Raw genomic sequence first — 21204 nt, 5'->3', positions numbered from 1 at the left:
CAAAATATTGATAATAAAAGGAGTTCTTAATTAGAACTCCCTATGTAAGCAGGCCTAAGAACCATACCACACACCACAAGTGGCGAACGTCCCCTACGGAAAGCAACACGTGCGCAGTGTAACTAAAATGAACTAACTTTTTTTGCGGGGCTAATACTAAAGTCAGAGACGGCAAATGATGTAAAATCACGAATTTTCTTTGTAAATAAATTGAAAATACACTGGAAACGGCGGGATTACTAGCCTAGCTATTTTATAATACGATCTTGCTATTTAGTAATAAAAGTAACATTTGCCTGCTGGCTATACTACAGAAAATGCACAAAATCATCATATGGGCTAGGCCTATGCCTAGGCTAGTCTGGTTTGAAAGGGCACTTCAGGAAAAAGGAGGTTCGTTCGAACGCTACGAACCCCCCTGGCTACGGGCTTGGGTACACTACCATTATCTAGTCTCCCATCTTCTGAGATCACATCATTTTATAGCGAGTTGGTATCTTTGTGCTTAAAGAAAAAATGCACTTAATTTAAATTTGCATCATCAATGTGTTTTCTTCCAGTCGCAAGATATATTGGTAAATATAAAATGTGCATATGGGTACACAATCATTGCATGAAAAACATGGTAACCGACATATAAATAGGGGAAATGTTCTGTTTTAAAATCAAGCATTTGATAAAGATCTGTGTCCATGATGAATTGTTGCATTTCTTACAAAATAAATAATTCTTCAATAACAGCAATAACATTTCATTCACATTTTTACTCAAACATTAAGAAAAGAACATGCAACTAATTTTACTTTAAGCACTATACTATTATTTGATTTATTAATATTATTAAATTATAAGTTTTTAAGGTGGGCTTTTAAGAATGTTTTATACAAACACATGGGCTATGTGAGTTGAAAGGTTCCTTTCATTTTAGAAAACATTTTCAGTTTTAGATTTTTTTTGTTTCTAAACTTGCAGTAGCATCATGAATTCACTAAAATGAATGTCATATATTTTCTGGGATAATAACATATAATATATATAATAACTTTATTAAGAATTATGCAAAATATATTTATTACATTTATACCGTCTTTAGTAATTATACTTTTTTAGCACAAGGTCATGCAAAACCAAAAATTTTTTTTTAGAATGCCACATTTTAGAATGATGAATGCTTGGCCAAAGTGTACCTCAACTAGGGTATTTGTAATGCTCTTATAATAACAAATGTATTAATAAATCACTTTTGTGTAAGAAATACAGTAATCTAATATGCTACCACATCTTTGGAAAATTCAGCAATTCAATAGCATTTTTCACTTCAAAATAAGAAGTGTTTAGGTGTAATATAATGTTGTAATATATAATACAGTAAATCATCTTTAACAACATCAATAAGAAAGCATTCTAGTTGAGAAGTAGATTTGGGAGATTTTTATTTTATTTTTTGTTACTCTTTGTTTAATCATTGTAGAATGAATTTATTTTAGATTTAGATCTTCAAAGAATGTTGTACAGATTACAACATTTTTTTATTTAATTTTCGTTTTCGATATAGAAATGTCAAATGTTTTTAATTCAACCAGTAAATTAAATTTCCTGATGTATTATAAGAAAAACAGGAAATTACATTGCCGCTCCTATTTGCCATGTAAACAGTCAAATTCTATTTTTCATCTCAGGCACTCGGTGTTGTTTTACATAATGAGAAAGAAATAATTATTTTTGTTTAAATCTAATTGATGAAAGATAACATAAATTATAAAGGGTGCTTTCACACACAAATCTTAGGCATTGGGAGAAAGTGCATTTTAGTTGGAAATGACGTAATTATAAGAAGACTCCCATGATTATCGGGAAAGTTTGGAGGTCTGTACATGTAATATTAATTAAATATATGTATTATTCTATTAATTTTTAGCTCAAAATTCAAGAGGGAATTTAAACACATTTGATAACCCAATACGAGAACTTTTAATCTGGTCCGTACTACAAGGTCGCAAAGAGATGTCTCAATTCTTTTGGGAGGAATGTAAAGAAATGATATCAGCGGCACTGACATCATCGATGATTCTTAAGTTTATGGCCGAGAAGGAAGATGATGCTGATTACAAAGAACACTTGGATGAACTTTCAGAGTAAGCTTTTTAACCATGTCTGCCAAGAACTAAAGCTCTGTCTACACTATCAAACTAGTTTGATGTGTGCAAGTATGGTAGTGATATGCCCAAATATGGTAGTGATATGATATCATCATGCCCATATATGGGCACATCACATTACATAAAGTTTGATGTAGACAGAGCTTTAGAAACATGTTTTTAAGCCCCTCCCACAAACTTAATTATGCACTGTAAGTATATGTAGATTTAATAATAAAGTATATTTAATTCAAACATGAACAACAACTAATTTTGGGTAGTAGACAGTCCAAATTATTTATTAAATTAAATTCTAATAACTCTCTTTTCAAATTTCTGTTTTATTATGAAATAGTTGGTTTGAAGACTTTGCAATCGGAGTCCTCAATGAGTGTTATAACGAAGACGAAGAAAGAACATCTATCATCCTCGTGCGCGAGCTTCGCCAATGGGGGCATGCTACATGTTTAAGTTTGGCCGTTAATGGAAATATGAAGAAGTTTGTTAGTCAGCAAGGCGTTCAAAATTTATTAACTGAAATCTGGATGGGAAAACTGTCGAAAGATAATAAAATGCATACTGTAAGTTTCTTGCATTTGCCTTAAAGATTAGAAATAGAAAGTATGTATTTTAAGTTGTTTTAATTAATATGAAACACAATTGCTTATTAACAGTTGGCCATTTGCGTGATTTTCCCACCACTCATCTACTCTCTCATAAAATTCCGTGAGGATGAGAACGATGAAGAAGAGGAAGAAAGTAATCTTGTAAGAAGATCTAGTTCAAAACGCAAAAGGTCAATGAAACAAGTAGTAAGTGCAATTTATTCAATCAATATATTATTACCAGTAATGAATACATTTCTGATTTGACCAAGATCTGTAAGATTGTCCTGCATAATGGAAAATTATTATACTGCAGTTATTGCAGTAACTACATTTGTTTAACTACATTTGTTTACCTTTAAACCTGTTTATAAAAATATATTTATGATCATACACATTGTTTATTGCAATGAATTTGTCATACATTTCTACATAAATTATACAAACAATAAAATCATACATTATTGCAGTAAAATAAATATAGTTACTGCAGTAACTGCTGTAATATAATTTGTCTGCTTGTCATTATAATACCTTCATCATTTTATAGTCAATATCTATGAACTCTATGTTTTCACCTTTTTTTCAACTAGTTTTATATGGTTAAATTCAACAAATAAAATTGCAATTAAATTTCTAGAATGGTAACAATATTGAAGGTGACCAACTTGGTGAAAGCCTAAAAATGGTGAAAGTCCAAGGGCCTACGGTGAATGGAACAGAAGCTGGAAAACAACACGAGTGAGTTTTTATTTAATATCCTTCTATTTATTTTTTCTAGAAAATCTGTTTTGATATTATAAAATGCAATCTAACGAATTAAGACTATGAATGAAAATCATAATGATTCTGAAAAACTTTCCTTTTTTTTTCAATTGATTAAAACAGGCCTCAACAAACTTATGAATATTTTTAATCTGAATGAAAAACATCTTTTTATATTTTGTAGGGATGATGAGTACTATCACACTACACATGATGTTGACATTCGAGACAGTGGAAAGGAACTCTCATGGTACCAACGTTTTAAACTGTTTTATGATTCTCCAAGAATTACATTTACTCATAACTTGGTAAGCTAACTATTCATTTAATGGATCACTTAGTATAAAGTACAATTACATCAGAGTAGGGTGAGATTCTGACCAATAATTAACTAAGCTCCCTGATGCAATGCTACTTCGAAATAGTTATTAAATTATCGTTATCATATCATATTCGTTTTTACATATACTGGTTGTCATTTCTATTGTCACCTAAGTACTGCTTAATGTAACCAAGGCAATCTATGAACCGGATGCTGAGCTCCAGAGATTAAAAAAGTTAACTACAACAATTCTTAATTTCAGATTTTTTACTTCTTATTCCTGGGGCTCTTCAGTTATATTATGTTGGCAAACTTTAATCCAAAAGTATCAGCTGCTGAATATGTTCTTGTCTTCTGGATGATAACGTTATTTACTGAAGAGTTTCGTCAGGTTAGTTGATTTATTAGCATTTTGTATTTTTACCAATTGCACATGGATTTAAATGGTTTCTATATTTTCTAATCATATAGCCAAAACCAAACTTTCTGATTAACACTGCTGAAGTAACATTGTTGATTTGACTGAAATTTATACTATATTGTATAATTATTGTATTGATATGTTTGTGCAAATAAATAAATGAGACGAAACGAAAACATTTCTTTTTTTGAATGTTTCAGATAGCACAAGGTGAATCGCATCGCTGGTGGCTACGTCTGCGGTTCTGGATCACAGATTATTGGAACTTAGTTGATCTGGCAACCATTATTCTCTTCAGTGTTGGTTTTGTTATGCGTTTGTATACGATAACGTTTTCTGCAGCTCGTGTCATCCTCGCAATTGACCTCATGATATTTTATATTCGTCTATTACAAGTGTTTTCTGTCAACAAGAATCTCGGACCGAAGTTGATCATGATCAGTAAAATGGTAAGTTTCGATCAATGTAATTGTTTTGATAACTGCTCATCTCTGGTTATGTTGTGTATCTTCCTTTTTTAAAATAAAGTGATGTTTTCTATTGCTGATTTATTTGTAAATATTTCTTACACAGATGGTGGATTTAGCCTTCTTCATGTGCATATTGTTTGTGTTCTTGATAGCCTACGGCGTTGCGTCTCAGGCCATCATGTTCCCAAACACGTCTGGATTCTTTCCAATAGTCAAAGGAATAATGTATAAGTCATACTTCCAGATGTACGGAGAACTTTTTCTTGAGGATATTGAAGGTAAAAAACTACTGAAATCACACATTTTATTTAAAATATATCAATAATAACCCAGGAGCAACTAGATACTGTATTATCTATCAATATAACATTGATTACGATTTTATTTATTTGCATCAAAGATTATATACAATTGAAAAAGCAAAAAGCATTTGCTATACTCAATGATTGAGATAAACAATCCATTAAATTCAATGTATTGTTTTCTGACTTCCACTTTCAACACATTGCCATCATTTCACTACATTGCAGTTGAAGAAGGAAGCTGTACTGTGTCTAATGGAGTTGTTGGTGATCTTGATGACCCTTGTCCTGAATTCACATGGGTCGCCATCATCCTTCTCAGTGGTTACATGTTGTTCAGCAATGTCTTACTTCTCAACCTCCTTATTGCAATGTTTAGGTACGTTTGTTAATATTTCATCAATTCCACACACATCAACATAGCTCTGTCTACACTATCAAACTTAATGTGTGTCCATGTATGGACATGATGATGTCATATCACTACCATATTTGGGCACATCACACTGTTTTTGTCAAACTAGTTTGTTTAGACCGAGCTTAAGTTAGACATACCTCTCATACCTGAACACAATATTGGGCGGGGAATTTTGATAACTAAAGCTCTGTCTACACTATCAAACTTTATGTGACAAAAAAAATGTGATGTATATCACTACCATATTTGGGCATATCACTACCATGTTTGGGCATATCAAACTTTTTTTTGTAAAACTGATTTGATAGTGTAAACAGAGCTTTAGACATTATATCATTTAATGGCACAATGAAATGGAAAAGTAATGATGACTATCAAATGTAGATTGAATGTTTGCTCCATTTACTGACATGTAGTGCTACTCTCTTTCAAATTGGAGTGTTCACTATTGGTTGCAGATCTCTAACACAGTGTAGGCCCAAGAATGTCTAGCAGGAGATGGCATAGGTGAAGATAACTAAATGCACTATGCCTTTTCCCCAAATTGCCATTCAACCATATACTAAATTATAATGTATACATATTTGCAGGGCTGTAGCCACCTGGTTTCGACCTGACCACTTTTTCACAGAGGCCCAGTGGCTTTCTTACAAAAACTGTACCACTTTATTTCTCGTGTCTAATTTGTGTTTTTTTCTTTCAGTTACACATTCTCAGCAGTTCAAGATAACACTGACCAATACTGGAAGTTCCAGCGTTTTGAGATTATTCAAGAGTATTTCAGTCGTCCACCTCTGGCACCCCCATTCATCGCCATATCGCATGTATACATTCTAATTGCGTATATTCTACGTCACTTTGGGAATTTAAAATGGTTAGATAGTTCCTCCGGAAGTCTCAGTAAGTATAATACCACACCTTTGTTTGACAAAATACTCCATGATAATATTTGTGGTTTTTTTACCCTTTTGCTTTAAATTATTTGTCTTAGAGCAACGAGTGTCAGAAGCTGAAATCAAACATTTGTCGTTGTGGGAGTCGCTGAACGGCGAGAATTACATGGCAGGAGAACGACAAAAACAGCAACAAGATATCAATGAAAGAGTGCTGTCATTGATGGAAAAGTATGTATCAATTATTACCATATAAATTGCCTAAAATAATTATGAAAATAACAAAACCCAGTGAGGCATGCACAGAAAATGAAAAAAACTTTTCTATTTAAAAATAGCAATTTTATTACTTCTAAAATGATATAGTGCCTTGTATGAATACTGCATAACAATTCCCCATTTGAATGTTCAAAACATTTAATTTGTTAATTTTTAGAGTTGATGAAATTAATCAGAAAGTAGAAGTAGGACCGCAACAGGCAGTACTTGGGGGAGCTGCTTCTAATGCACGAATCGATAGACTCGAAGATCAGGTTTCTGATTCTATGCTTTTTATAAAACTTCTTTTCCTTTTTGTTTATTTTATGCGAAGTTTTAAAAAAAACGGTTAGATAAATGTGATGCTTTATAAAACTGTAGAATCTAAAGACTTTTCAGAACGCTTACTATGGAACATTTTACAATATCAAAAATGTTAATATCACATGAATCATGTGATATTAACATTTTTGGTAATGAACCAATGTTAACTTTTTCCATTAACAGATGGATCGTATTAATATGGCAATAGACTGGTTAATCCAAGCACACATAGAACATGGAATAGGATGTAAAAGTGGTGCACCAAAATTAAAAGAGATTGCATACAAAGAAAGTGAGTACAATGGAAGTTGGATATAAAATGTGGTGTGGTTATTACAAATAATTTAAATAGCATGTGACCTTTACCCCTGCAACGATCACATTTAGTATATGAAATTCTAGCTGGCTCTTTGTCATGCTTTTTAGTTCACTATTACAATGAATAGAATTTGAATTAAACTGTTGTGATTATAGCTAGTGTTTTGGTACTAAATGCTATTTCCTTATAATTTTCCAGGCAAAGATGACTTCATTGCTGACGAGGAAGAGGCTTACAAAGTGCCCACAACTTTGGAAGAGATTGGTATCATGATCCACAAGAAAGCGCGACAGAGTCCGTACCCCGGAACAGCCATACGTAGGAGCTATGTGCCCGACAGTAAAGTTCCATGGGAGGTATTTGAACAATTTTTATATCTTATTATATTAAAGGTGGTACATTTTGAAATTACAATTTTTTTAAATAAATATAATTAAATGTTTTTTGTTTATAAAGGCGGATTTTTCTAATTACACACCAAAAGAATACACACATGAATGTGTTCTTGCAATGCCTCACTGGGCAGATGTTGACCTGATGGCCATGTCATCAGATAAACGACCCATGTTACCTTTCAACTGTGAAGATTCAACCTGTAAAGTTGATCGTAGAAGTTATTTACAAATTTACACTGTAAAGGATGGCCTTCCGTTGTAAGTTGTCATGTTTTAATGTTTCTCAACATTTCAATTTGAAACTATCAGTATTACTGAATTAATTATCAGGTTGTTCTGAGCCTCATTGGTATAAAGCACTATCAATGTGTGGAAAATGAGGCATAGAAGTGTTGTCATGTTTGTGGTTTAGCTTTGCTAAAGCTATGATTGATTTGTCTTGCAGGAATCCAAAAGGCAGAACTGGTATGACAGGCCGTGGTCTTCTTGGACGTTTTGGTCCAAATCATGCAGCAGATCCAATAGCAACAAGGTACAGTAAACAAACATAAAGAATTTCGTTTTTTTTTTTTAAATTATTGTCACATTAAAATATAAATATTTATAATTTATACACTATAAATAATTTTATAGAAACTTTGTTAAGGCAATCCTGAAATATTTAAGTTTTATTGTGAGCTCTATAAAGTTTCTAAATTCAGTTCTTATTTTCTGAATATTTCAATACATTTAATTGATTTGTGAAATGTATTTTAGATGGAAATTGAAAACAGATGGGTCACCATTGCTTGACAAAGACAAGAAAGTTCTGGAGTTTATAGCTATTCAACGCAAGGACAACCAACAATGGGCAATACCTGGAGTATGTACAGTATTTCTTACTTATTGGTTGGAAAATAAATTAAATTGTTTGTAACCAACTAACATATTATATTTGAATAGCATATTTATATAATGTCTGTTTTTTAATCAGGGTATGGTTGAACCAGGTCAGAAGGTCAGTGAAACCCTAAAACGTGAGTTTAGTGAAGAGGCTCTTGGCCAACTATCAAAAAGCGAGGAAGAGAGAGCGGAAATAGGGGAACATATTAAAACACTCTTTTCAAACGGAATTGAGGTAAGTGATCATGCTGTAGGCCTAGGCTTATCTATTGAGAAATTTGAAATGGAGAATATTAAATGCATGTACATTTATTAACCTTGAAAAAATTGTTCCTTGAATAGATTTACAGAGGGTATGTTGACGACCCTCGAAACACAGACAACGCCTGGATGGAAACGGTTGCTATGAACTTCCATGATGACACAGGGGCCGCATTTGGGGAGTTTAAACTTGAGGTAGGTAGAACATAAATGACCTCATCTGACAAAGGATAACCGAATTCATGCTCGATGTGAAAGCATTCTCAATGCTTGAGTGTATTTTAGTAAACACGGCCTGTCAGCACCAAACTGAATCTAGGCGTGATGTGAAAGCAGCTTTAAGCTGTATGCGACAATAATTACACACACACAAACTAAAATGGAATGAAAATGTTTATGGCTATTTTTCTCTTTGCAGGCTGGGGATGATGCCCAAAGTGTACGATGGCAACGAGTAAGTTCAAAGCTTCCGCTATTTGCTAGTCATACAGCAATGTTACGCAAAGTTGCTGAATTACATAATGCAGCTTTTTAACCAACAGGCAGACATTGGAAATTGTTTCTATAGATGGTACATTAACCTGGACACAGTGACTGAATACCCCAAATGTGTAGTAGCTTTCCTACAAAATAATTCATGGTGTTAGGGAACTCAGTACATCACATGGTCCTTAGGGGTGTGATTATAGGGTCTGTGTGTTGGTACTATTTTATATCGTGTGTAAGATAATATTATTGTGATATTTGGTTTTTTTATATTCTGTAAATTTAACATTTTCAGTTTTTTATGTTTACATTCCAAAAGTAAAAATATTAATTTTTTTAAACATTCATTTTATTATTTAAGTCATTTAGTTGATAAGTCACAATTTGATTAATATACCTTAAAGGCATTGTGAATAAGGTAACTATGGCTATTCCAGGTGTGTTTATACAAGTTATCTAAAGGTAGAACATTATTTTATTAATAGATAATATTACATGTGAAAAAGGACACAAACAAGACACCATTTTAGAATTCCTCAGATTGTGCCAAATTATTGACTAGGTATACTTTTTATTAAATATCTCTAAACAACTGATAAAAAAAGACATTTATAAGGTGTTATAATTGCTATTATGTCTGCAGAGAATGTAATTATAAACATAAAACAAATGTATAATTATGACAATGTGAATGATATTTTAAGAACTTCATAGAAATAGTATGTTATATCATATGAACAAATATATTATAAATGTAAAGTATTAGATTTAGTTAATATATTATAATTGAGTAAAATTTAATTAGTCTGGTGTCTGAAGTTAGAGGATAGTATTTGAATATACAGTATGACAATGGTGACGAGGGTGACGAGCACTAATGTAAAGTATCATGTGTCAAGAAAGTCATGCTATACAGTGCATTTAAAATGCATAGGATTATATATTGTATTATAGACACTTACATTGTGTTTTAATGTGATTTATTTTAGCAGTGTGTGATATATCTTTTTAGATTGTACAAATATTTTGTATGTATTTATAGCAGTTCATGTTGAAATATAAATTGGCATGTAAAGCAAGTTTCAATGGTTTTTTTAAAATGGGTTTGTAGGGAGAAACTAACACTTAAATCAACCGTGTGGACATAATTATTCCAAATATGAACAAAGCTGCAGTCAACTCAAAGTAGCACACAATTCCGCAGAATAGGTAATCATAAGCGGGGTTATGTTGTATCGAGTCGAAGATGTTTCGGAACTGATGAAAGGAGCTATATGCAACTAAAAACCATGAATTGTATCGTGCTTAATTATGGTTTTTTTGCCAATAGCACTATTGGGATGGTCTGTCTACAGCGATATTTTTTATTGCTTTTTGACAATCCGCTAGAATGGTGTCGTAGGGGTTTGTATTGTTATCTATCATGTTTACTTGTTGTTTTTTATTGTATGTGTTAATTATGTTTCTGGACAATAAATATGAATACATGCAGTATGGATGACCCCCGGTCAGTTTAATGTCAACATTAGCACTCGTGAACAGTGGTTCCTCTTTCAGCACACTGGTTCCTCTTTCAGCACACTGAATCTTTACAGTTTCTCGAAAGTTAACATAAACTCTCATGCACAAATGGTTCCAAGTTGACATAATCTTTAACGAAGACATAATTAATGCAAAAACAAAATAATTACTAGTATATTTAGTTTTTTTTAATTCAACATGAGTTTACAATGCTATACTTTGGAAACTCTATATACTGTACATTGCATTATTACTACTACAAATGTTTGCAAGGAAACTATGGTTACTGGCATAAATGGGTATAAAAATATTTAACAAATCTTTTTTTTTTTTTATTGAAAAAAGCGATTACAAAAATTCTTTGGCAACTACTTTTGTGATTACAGAGGGCAGCATACCCAGCACCTTTGATTCAAAATAAGGAAAATTCCCTGTTGGTAATTGCCATTTCATTCACAAAGCTGTAAAAGAAGACAGAAAAAAATGATACTTTATCATGACAAATTATTATTAAGGCCTTTGTTCAAAAGGTATGTTTACATTTAACTTAATCTTGCGTTACATACTATTGTTATAATGTTATTTCATACCTTTAATTTTTGTATAATTATTGAATTTATAAACTATTTATTATTATATTAATTAATAATATTAATAATAATATAGGCCTAGTCTAGTAATTACCTTGTCATCTCACTATTAACATGCCGATGTCGGGGTACGTGTGTCCAGGGTTCTCGTTTTTCTATGTTGTCTTTTTTATCCCACCATCCATGTCCTTGAGCGGATGTTAAAGGATTTCTATACAGGTCATTTGGTGCTAAAAAAAATGTAAAATGGAGAATCAGAATAGGCCTAAGCTAGGCCTAGAATATAATATTGAATAGGCCTAGCTAGCCTCTCTAGGCCTAGCTAGCCTCTATAGGCCCTAGGCCTAGACTTACAAACAACATTTTATTCTGTTACATAACCTATTCTAGACCCAGGCATAGGCCCTACCCCCGGGCCATACATACCATTTTGTGTTCTTGTATGCTTAGTTAGCCTTCTTGTGTATTCCACGTATGACCCCTTGTGTTCTGAATAATCGCCAGGTTGAACGACTTTGTTATGCTGATCCATGTTGATTGGTGGTAAACGCGAAGTCGGTGGCCTAAACGATACGTATGAATTGTCTGGGATTTTATGCACGAGACTGTACGAGTATTCTGGATTAGGATTGATAGCTTGAGCTCTAATAGGATCCTGGTAGCCCAAAGCAGTCACATTGAAGAAAGACATTTTCCGAGAAAAGGTAGAAAATTGGATAATAATAAAAGCCGTGTGTGCTCTCTGGCAGCAGCGTTTGTTTACCAATCGAAACAGGAAGTGATTTAATTGCGTCTATGGTTCCCACGGTAACTTCTATATGACCTATTCAGTCTGAAAAAATTCTAATTACCAACATTAATCTAAAAATTATCCCAATTACTTTTACAATCTAGTATATAAAACAATCAATAAAAATAATTTTAATTTACATAAAAAGAAATAGGGAAAAAAAAATAAAGATATCACTTTTTTTACCAGCAAGGTTCTGTATTTAAATATTTTGTACGCATGTCCATCTTAACTAGAAACCCAGTGACCCGTAACTGCACCGAGTGCGCGCATGGGGTTTGGTCGGTCGTCGTGTGTGTGTGGAGGATTCTAGAAGGATTTTTGGAAGAACGAAGTATAAAATCCGTTGTAATCGTATAGCTTTGTTCTCATTTCTTTCAAGAATTTAACACATTTGAAACCAAAATGAGTGGATCTATGGGTTCACTGGCATTTGATGAATATGGCAGACCGTTTATTATCATCAAAGATCAAGAATCCAAAACACGACTATCTGGAATTGATGCACACAAGGTAGCTAACTGTCCCACGGCTAGGCCTATAATGGGCTGCAGCCATGACTGATGGTCTAGGCTAGTGTAGGAGGGTATAGGCCATGCCTCTGCCAGCAATTGTTTATTTATCTAGGAGTAGACTAATGGCTAATTATGAGTAGGTAGGGCTAGCTAGAGTCTAGTAGGCTACCTAATAAAAAGATAGGCTAGGCCTAGACTCCTATCAGCCTAAAATAGGCTACTGCTAGCGAGTACGAGTTGGTTTGATCAAAGAATATATATAACAAGAATGAGTAATCCGCGATTTTCCCTGTAACAGTAATATTGTCCATGTGGTAGGGCGCCGCCATAAGTGAGGATGTATCTGGGATGTATACAACTGTTTGTGACGGTTTCACTAATCAAGGGCTGGACCACCGGTAGTATTTTCATGATAAAAAATGTTATCAACTACATGCCAACATCATGTTAAATGCTATTTGGATATTTAATTGTTCGTTTTATGCAATTTATTTAGTAAAAACTGCCGTATAAACAGTTCGCTTTATCAACCGGGCGCTACGATAGCGTGACCGGGCGTGTTGGTGTTTACGCATTTTCACGAAGGATAGTTTAATAATATTCCTATATTTAACTTGTTTCTGGTAAAACAAATAAATGTTAATGACATTTAACATTTTATCCTATAAATAACATGTATTTTATACTAATTTATATCATTAAAACAATACTTAATTTACCGGGCGTAGAGTAGTACGCTGCAATGGTAAAGAATAGGCCGTGCTGAGTAACGATTCGTTGATTTTGGTGTTGCTGTGTTAGGCCTTTTTTGTGAACTAATTTAGCATGTTAGTAAATAACTGTCTGTAAGTGAATGTACACTAGTTTGTTAATAAATATGTATTATAAAATAGTTTACAATTGCGAAATATATTATCATAATTCTATTTAATGTGACATGTACAATATCTATTAAATCAAGTCTTATTTAGTATGTACAGTACAGAAAGAAATTACTGCTTCGTATCTACGCGTAGGCTTTCGTAGGTAGATCGTAGGTAGAACGTAGGTCATTGTTCTCTCCTACGATGTATTGTTTGTAGCCTACGATGTATTGTTCTCTCCTACGATGTATTGTTCGTAGCCTACGATGTATTGTTCTCTCCTACCTACGATGTATTGTTCTCTCCTACGATGTATTGTTCGTAGCCTACGATGTATTGTTCTCTCCTACCTACGATGTATTGTTCGTAGCCTACGATGTATTGTTATGAAATCTAGGCTACGCCTCGATCGTAGGGTGGTTCGTAGAAGCATGGCATGGCATGGACAATGCAAACAAACAATGTATTGTTTGCTAATTAAAATCCTACCTAAAGATAGTAGGTCAATTTTTGTAGCCGCCCTACATCGTAGGCAATTGTTCTCTCCTACGATGTATTGTTTGTAGCCTACGATGTATTGTTTGTTATCCTAATTTGGACGGAAATCCGCCGACGAAACGACATCGGGCCGGTGGACATCAGCTCACGTAGAGAGAGTCGAGGCTAGGCTAGGCCTAACTAGCCTGTTTCGGCGGCCTACACTATAAATTATTTATTCCTACCTTGTTGGGTTAGCGAATTATAAAAACGACAACTAGGCTAGGACACCAACAAAATATATGCAAAATAAATATATATTCCATATTAAGATTTAACATAAATAAATAGGCCTTTTAAAATGATTACGACATGTATAAAGAAAAAGGCCCGACCAGAATTTGGAGGGGAAAAAACATGTGAGCTGAGCAGTTTAAAGAGAGTATTATGTTTCATGTCATGTGACACAAAATCCAGGTACACGATCTTAATTACTGTTTTATCGTCGTCAGACGGTAGCCACCCTAAAAAAAAAAAACATGTGAGAGATTGCGGGTAAGCAGAGAGTATCGCGTTTCATGCCAAGTGACCCAAAAAAAAACTAGGTCTGTATTAATTACGGTCGTTCTGTCGGCAGTCTTTTTGAACGACCGATTGAACGTCCTGATGCTATATTTAGAATGAATTGTTTACGATCTTTTTTTCTCGGCATCGTTTCTGGATGGGACGTTCGCTATATTATGTTTATTAGTTGGCCTGTTCATTGCGGTTCACCTGTGTTGGATCGTGTCTCTCTCTACGTTATACATCGTGGGAAATTTATATTTGCCGTTGAGTAGGTAAACACGCACGAAGGAAAATATTACGATTAAAAAATATTATTTATTTTTTATTAATTTACAACTTTGTCCTCCGCCAATTAAATTTAACACATTAATTTCACACCTTACTTCACTAAGAACATCGTAGGGTTGTTTATTTTGGTTACGAACTCCCTACGAAGTTCAGAACGTAGCTCATTGAAAGTTGTTTATTGAGGTTACGAAGCCAAACAATGGAACCTACGAAGCCAACAACGTAGCCTACGTTCTATCTACGAAGCTACTTCGTAGGTAAAGTTGCAGTATTTTCTTTCTGTACTCTATACATCCGCCCTTATGAGGGCGGGCATCACTCTCTGGAGCTCTCTGTTACAAATTTCTCATGGAAAAATCGCGGAATACTCATTCTTGTTATATATATTCTTTGGTTTGATTGATAAACACCTTTAAAAACTTGATAAATACCAAAAAAAATTAATATGAATTTGGTCTAAAGTGAGGCAAGTGAGACATTTCGGCCCACAAATTGGGATGTTTCGACCCAAAAGTTAAATGTTGCACGTTGTTACTTGTATTTTACTGTTCTAATTTTAAACGATATGGTTTGACCACATACATAGGCTACAAAGTATATCAGCTGTGCACTAAATAATGTTATGCTTGATTACTTTTCTCTTTGTTTTTTTTAGTCGCATATCATGGCAGCAAAAGCTGTAGCAAACACTTTAAAAACATCACTTGGACCAAATGGTGAGAACAATAGAAAGAAGTTGATCTGATTCATAATAAATATTTTCATTGTTAATTAATCAAGCAAATTTCTTCTACAGTATAAATTACTTTTTACCAGAGGTTATTATCAGGTATTTTCTCTTAAATATCTAGGTTTGGACAAATTAATAGTTAGTCCTGATGGTGATGTAACAGTCACAAACGATGGAGCCACTATTCTTGGACAAATGGATGTACAGCATCAAATAGCAAAGTTGATGGTGGAACTTTCCAAATCACAAGATGATGAAATTGGTGATGGCACAACAGGAGTTGTAGGTGAGGATGATTTTTTTTACAAAGAAAAACTCCAGTAACATTATCTCAATTTCACCTCCATCTGTTTTTGCCATTATTTTTTGCAATTAATAAGTTGTTATCCTATGTTTAAAGTGTTGGCTGGATCTTTACTTGAACAAGCTGAGCAACTTTTAGATCGTGGAATTCACCCGATTCGCATCGCCGATGGTTACGAATTAGCATCTCAAATTGCCAGTGCCAGGCTGGACAAGATAGCTGAAAGCTTTGAAGTTAGTAAGGATAACATAGAACCACTAGTGAAAGTGGCAATGACAACACTAGGTTCTAAAATGTAAGTATGGGAGTCTTCGTATAGTACCCATATTGAAGTGGGGACGTTTTGTTTACTAGGGATTCTAGTGTTAATAAATTTTCCACTTAAAGTGCATGACAAACAGGATTTCTAAGCATGTTATTTAATGTGTGTTTAGACCATATGTCATGCAAGATTAAAGCACCAAGAACCATTGTCGGGCAGCCTACCGTGCGTCCCTGCATACTGATTATGGTGCTACACTTCTAACAATTCATTGTGTAATGTTTAAATAAGTAAATATATTATTCACTTTAAACTATATTTTGTCCCTGTCCTACAGTATCAATCGTTGTCATAAGCAGATGGCAGAAATTGCTGTAAAAGCAATCATGTCTGTCGCAGACTTTGAAAGAAAAGATGTTGATTTTGAACTGATCAAAGTTGACGGCAAAGTAGGAGGAAAACTGGAAGACACAATGTTGGTGAAGGGAGTAGTAGTTGATAAAGATTTCAGCCACCCACAGATGCCAAAAGTAAGACATACCTCATTACCTCATGTTGTTTAGATACCTGTTATTAAGCTATATTTATTTAGCATGACAAACAGGATTTCTAATCATGCTATTTAATGTGTGTTTAGACCATATGTCATGCAAGATTAAAGCACCAAGAACCATTGTCGGGCAGCCTACCGTGTGCCCCTGCATACTGATTATGGTGCTACATCATAAGTACCTTAAATATTTATCAAGTGAAATTATCACTCTGAAAAATACTAAAAACTAGTTATGAAAAGTTTGCTTAGGTATATTAAATTCAATAAGTTGCAATAAAACTTTGCATGAATTATCACTTTAGGAAATCAAGGATGCGAAGATGGCCATTTTGACGTGTCCTTTTGAGCCACCGAAACCAAAGACGACGCACAAACTGGACATTAAGTCTGTTGAAGACTACAAAAAGCTGCAGGCTTACGAGAAAGAGAAGTTTACAGAGATGATCAAACAAGTGAAGGACACTGGAGCTAACCTAGCAATCTGTCAATGGGGATTTGATGATGAAGCCAATCATTTACTGTTACAGAATGAACTACCTGCTGTACGATGGGTTGGAGGACCGGAAATTGAGGTAATCAGTGATACCGCATTGTTGTTGTCGTAATGGTACTAGCTAGTTTGACAAAAAAATACCCAAATATGGTGGTATCCACATGGGCACATCACATTTTGTTGTCACATAAACTTTGATATGTGTAAAATTTACATGTTTCCAGTTTATTACAAAAGTAAATCAAGATTCTGCATGGCTATCGGAATTCCTGATTGGTTAATCTATAACTTTTCAGGCTAGAGTTCATGCTATAGCAACCAACAGTCTGAACCATTGTCGGGTCATTTATTGTAGGCCCTGCATACTGATATGACTGTGATAATAGTTACAATTCTGAATTTTCTTATTTCTTGTTTCAATTTACGTAATTGTATGAATAATGTTTCTCTTGTATTAATATTAATTGCAGTTAATTGCCATTGCAACCGGTGGAAGGATCGTACCCAGATTCCAAGAGTTAACGGCAGAAAAGCTTGGCACAGCTGGCATCGTAAGAGAGTTGTCATTTGGCACAACTAAAGACCACATGCTTGTCATAGAAGACTGTCCAAATACTAAAGCTGTTACCATCTTTATCAGAGGAGGAAACAGAATGGTGAGATAATTTCTTTTTTTTTTTAACATACATGTGGTGTGTAGAAATCTGCATGACTATCGGAATTCCTGATTGGTTAATTTGTAACTTTTCAGGCTAGAGTTCATGCTAAAGCAATCAACAGTCTGAACCATTGTCGGGTCATTTATTGTAGACCCTGCATACTGATATGACTGTAACATTACTGCAAATAATTATCTTGCATCTTATTCAAATTGAATTTATAATGAATAATGTACTATTTTCTTACAGATTATTGAAGAAGCTAAAAGAGCGCTGCATGATGCTCTGTGTGTTACACGTAATCTTGTACGTAGTAATCATATCGTGTATGGTGGCGGAGCTGCCGAGATTGCCTGTGCACTAGCAGTTAGCGAAAGAGCCGACAATGTAAGAGGACTTTGATTCATTCGCAAAGACAAACCATTCTAAAGAAATATACAGTATTTGGCAAATATGTATGCATGACAATCAGGATTTCTAATCATGCTATTTAATGTGTGTTTAGACCATATGTCATGCAAGATTAAAGCACCAAGAACCATTGTCGGGCAGCCTACCGTGCGCCCCTGCATACTGATTATGGTGCTACATTGTAACAGATACTCATCTTAGGAACTGTATTTAATATGTAAGACAGTGTTAATAGTAGTAATATTGATTGATACACATGTAAGCACACATTTTGATATTCTTTTTAGATATCCAGCATTGAACAGTATGCAATGAGAGCCTTTGCAGACGCTTTGGAAAGCATTCCAATGGCCCTGGCTGAGAACAGCGGCCTGCACCCGATTCGCACTCTATCGGAGGTGAAATCTAAACAGCTGAAAGAGAACAACCCACGTTTAGGTATTGATTGCCTCAACAGTGGTACCAATGGTAAGACACCATCATTCAATTTATATTTATACATAGTTACAGGTATTTTTTAAAATCATGAGACTGCATGACAAACAGGATTTCTAATCATGCTATTTAATGCGTGTTTAGACCATATGTTATGCGATATTAAAGCACCAAGAACCATTGTCGGGCAGCTTACCATGCGCCCTGCATACTGATTATGGTGCTACACTTGTAAATATATCATTGTACTTACATTTAGGTTCATTTTATATATATATATATACAGGTTGAAATTATCAGACCGTTAGGATAGAGTGCTCAATACCAAGGTAGAGCATAAATAAATAAAATAACAGCAGAAAACTTGGTTACTTCATTGTTTTAATCACTACAAATTTGTTTCATACGACCAGCATGTATCTGGCCGCACTGTTATATATATAACAGTTTCTTGCATTCAATAATAATAATATCGTACTTATTGCAGATATGAAGGAGCAACATGTTATAGAGACGCTAATAGGCAAAAAGCAACAGATTCAATTAGCCACGCAGTTGGTCAGAATGATTCTCAAAATCGATGACATCCGATCACCAGCAGAACAGTATTAAATGAAATTGTCTAATTGTTTGAAATGCTACTTGTGCTGTTATCAGATACTAAAGGATGCAGGAATACAGACACCCTTTAATTTACTCTTCTTTTTGTACAATAATTTATTATAATGTATTATTAGAAGATGATCTTCTGCATTTATAAATTTACAGATTTGATGACAATATATCAGTCTGAAACTTTTACTGTAGGAGTATTAATGTTGTCAGTGTTGTGGGTTTGTTGTTGCTAAAATGATAAGGATTCCCGATGCAGGTTTAATAATACACTGTGTAGACTCTACATGCGTTTAGTCAGGGATGCATAATAGCTTTTTTGAGCAGCTTTAAGTTTAGTTTTTTTACTTTATGACCATCTAAAAGCTTGGAAATTTCAAAGCAGATCCTGTGAAATGTGTGCCAAATATGTATGTTCTCTTTACATCGTTTAAATAATGTGTCCCATGCCAAATGTTATTCCCTACAAAGTGTATTTATCGATACTATTATCTAGGAATGTATGCACGGTAACTAGACTATCTGCCCTGTTATGTGCTCCTAGAATGGACTAAAGAGATTATCCACTCTTTTAATACGCAAACTGATATACTTGCAAAGCATTAGTGTATATAAAACATGGCCTCATGTTCACAGATAAAAATGTGCAATGAATAAATCCAGGCTAAAGCACTACTGTTACTACTGTGTAATTATTGTTTGTGTCAAAAAACAAAATGCCTTTTTAAAAGAATACAGTATGTCTGTCTGTCTGCATGTCAAATTGTGATATAGTAACCAGTTGTATCAAAAAATAAACATCCAAATTCGACCATTTTCCGTAAAATCCCTGTACTATACATACTTTATATAGTAACATTATAGTTTGTCAGATTATGATGTAACCAGTTAGGCCTGGTTTTCGAAAATGGCCAAAATATTTTTAAAATACTGTAGTATTAAGGTAATGTGCGGAACACATTATGATATAGTAACCATAGCAACCAGTTATTTTGAAAAATAAAGGGTTCTTAAAAATCCTGTACTATTATAGTACAGGGATTTCTTGCACCCTTATATACCTCTTTTACATAATAATTGGATTTGAAAAACGTCAAAATTTGGTGATTTTGCAAAAAATCCCTGTACTATAGTACAGGGATTTTCTCGAAAAATAACCAAATTTAGACCTTTTTATTTTTTACATAAAGTGGTCCCATGACTCTATAAGATGATGATATGGCGCTATACGTGCACATATAGCAATCTTACTGCATAATAATTGGATTTGAAAAAGGTCGAAAATTTGGTGATTTTGCAAAAAATCCCTGTAGATAGTACAGGGATTTTCTCGAAAAATGACAAAATTTTGAAATTTTTATTTTTCGACATAAAGTGGTCCCATGGCACTATAAGATGATGATATGGCGCTATACGTGCACATATAGCAATATTACTGCATAATAATTGGATTTGAAAAAGGTCGAAATTTGGGTGATTTGTGCAAAAAAATCCCTGTACAGGGATTTTCTCTAAAAATGACCAAATTTTGACCTTTTTATTTTCGACATAATTAAGTGGTCCCATGACACTATAAGATGATGATATGGCACTATACGTCCACATATAGCAATATTAGTGCATAATAATTGGATTTGAAAAAGGTCGAAATGTTGGTGTTTTTGCAAAAAAATCCCTGTAGGCCCTACTATAGTACATGGTTTCTCAAAAAATTACCAAAATTTTGAACTTTTTATTTTTAGACATAAAGTGGTACCTTGACACTATAAGATGATGACATGGCACTATACGTGCGCATATAGCAATATTAGTGCATAATGGCCAAAATATCGACCTTTTAAACGTGTTGAGGTATAATGCCCAGAACACATTATG

The 21204-nt window shown here is 33.9% G+C and overlaps 3 protein-coding genes across 6 annotated transcripts in view; 2 read left to right on the top strand and 1 right to left on the bottom strand.

The window, feature by feature from the left end:
- The window catches only part of LOC140040426 (transient receptor potential cation channel subfamily M member-like 2), a 36641-nt gene extending 25843 nt beyond the window's left edge, over positions 1–10798 (top strand). For 2 of the 4 annotated variants that reach the window (XM_072086347.1, XM_072086346.1), the window contains 20 exons: positions 1919–2135; positions 2494–2719; positions 2813–2950; positions 3384–3484; positions 3693–3816; positions 4093–4221; positions 4452–4700; positions 4825–4999; positions 5252–5402; positions 6145–6341; positions 6433–6565; positions 6771–6867; positions 7100–7208; positions 7434–7591; positions 7692–7888; positions 8076–8162; positions 8387–8492; positions 8604–8747; positions 8855–8968; positions 9192–10797. In XM_072086347.1, the coding sequence (XP_071942448.1) occupies positions 1919–2135; positions 2494–2719; positions 2813–2950; positions 3384–3484; positions 3693–3816; positions 4093–4221; positions 4452–4700; positions 4825–4999; positions 5252–5402; positions 6145–6341; positions 6433–6565; positions 6771–6867; positions 7100–7208; positions 7434–7591; positions 7692–7888; positions 8076–8162; positions 8387–8492; positions 8604–8747; positions 8855–8968; positions 9192–9308 (2969 nt within the window). In that variant the 3' untranslated portion in view covers positions 9309–10797. Of the gene's footprint in view, positions 1–1918; positions 2136–2493; positions 2720–2812; positions 2951–3383; positions 3485–3692; positions 3817–4092; positions 4222–4451; positions 4701–4824; positions 5000–5251; positions 5403–6144; positions 6342–6432; positions 6566–6770; positions 6868–7099; positions 7209–7433; positions 7592–7691; positions 7889–8075; positions 8163–8386; positions 8493–8603; positions 8748–8854; positions 8969–9191 lie in introns of all 4 variants that reach the window. The other 2 variants (XM_072086343.1, XM_072086348.1) reach the window with 2 other exon arrangements.
- A 199-nt stretch (positions 10799–10997) lies between these two features.
- LOC140039648 (sperm microtubule inner protein 11-like) lies at positions 10998–12130 on the bottom strand. Its single transcript, XM_072085270.1, has 3 exons — positions 11797–12130; positions 11465–11600; positions 10998–11241 (listed from the first exon to the last, which is right to left on the bottom strand). The coding sequence occupies exons 1-3, from the start codon at positions 12059–12061 to the stop codon at positions 11193–11195; spliced, it is 450 nt and encodes a 149-aa protein (XP_071941371.1). The 5' UTR covers positions 12062–12130; the 3' UTR covers positions 10998–11192.
- Positions 12131–12416: 286 nt separating this feature from the next.
- Positions 12417–20001, top strand: LOC140040425 (T-complex protein 1 subunit epsilon-like). Its single transcript, XM_072086342.1, has 10 exons — positions 12417–12673; positions 15526–15586; positions 15722–15886; positions 16001–16199; positions 16504–16696; positions 17022–17291; positions 17683–17868; positions 18121–18258; positions 18570–18750; positions 19205–20001. Exons 1-10 carry the CDS (start codon positions 12566–12568, stop codon positions 19327–19329), a joined length of 1626 nt encoding a protein of 541 aa, XP_071942443.1. The 5' UTR covers positions 12417–12565; the 3' UTR covers positions 19330–20001.
- The last annotated feature ends 1203 nt before the right edge of the window (positions 20002–21204 follow it).

This window comes from Antedon mediterranea, chromosome 2 (genome assembly GCF_964355755.1).
Source record: "Antedon mediterranea chromosome 2, ecAntMedi1.1, whole genome shotgun sequence".
Classification (NCBI taxonomy): Eukaryota; Metazoa; Echinodermata; class Crinoidea; order Comatulida; family Antedonidae; genus Antedon; species Antedon mediterranea.
This window is presented reverse-complemented; position numbering and strand designations above follow the sequence as displayed.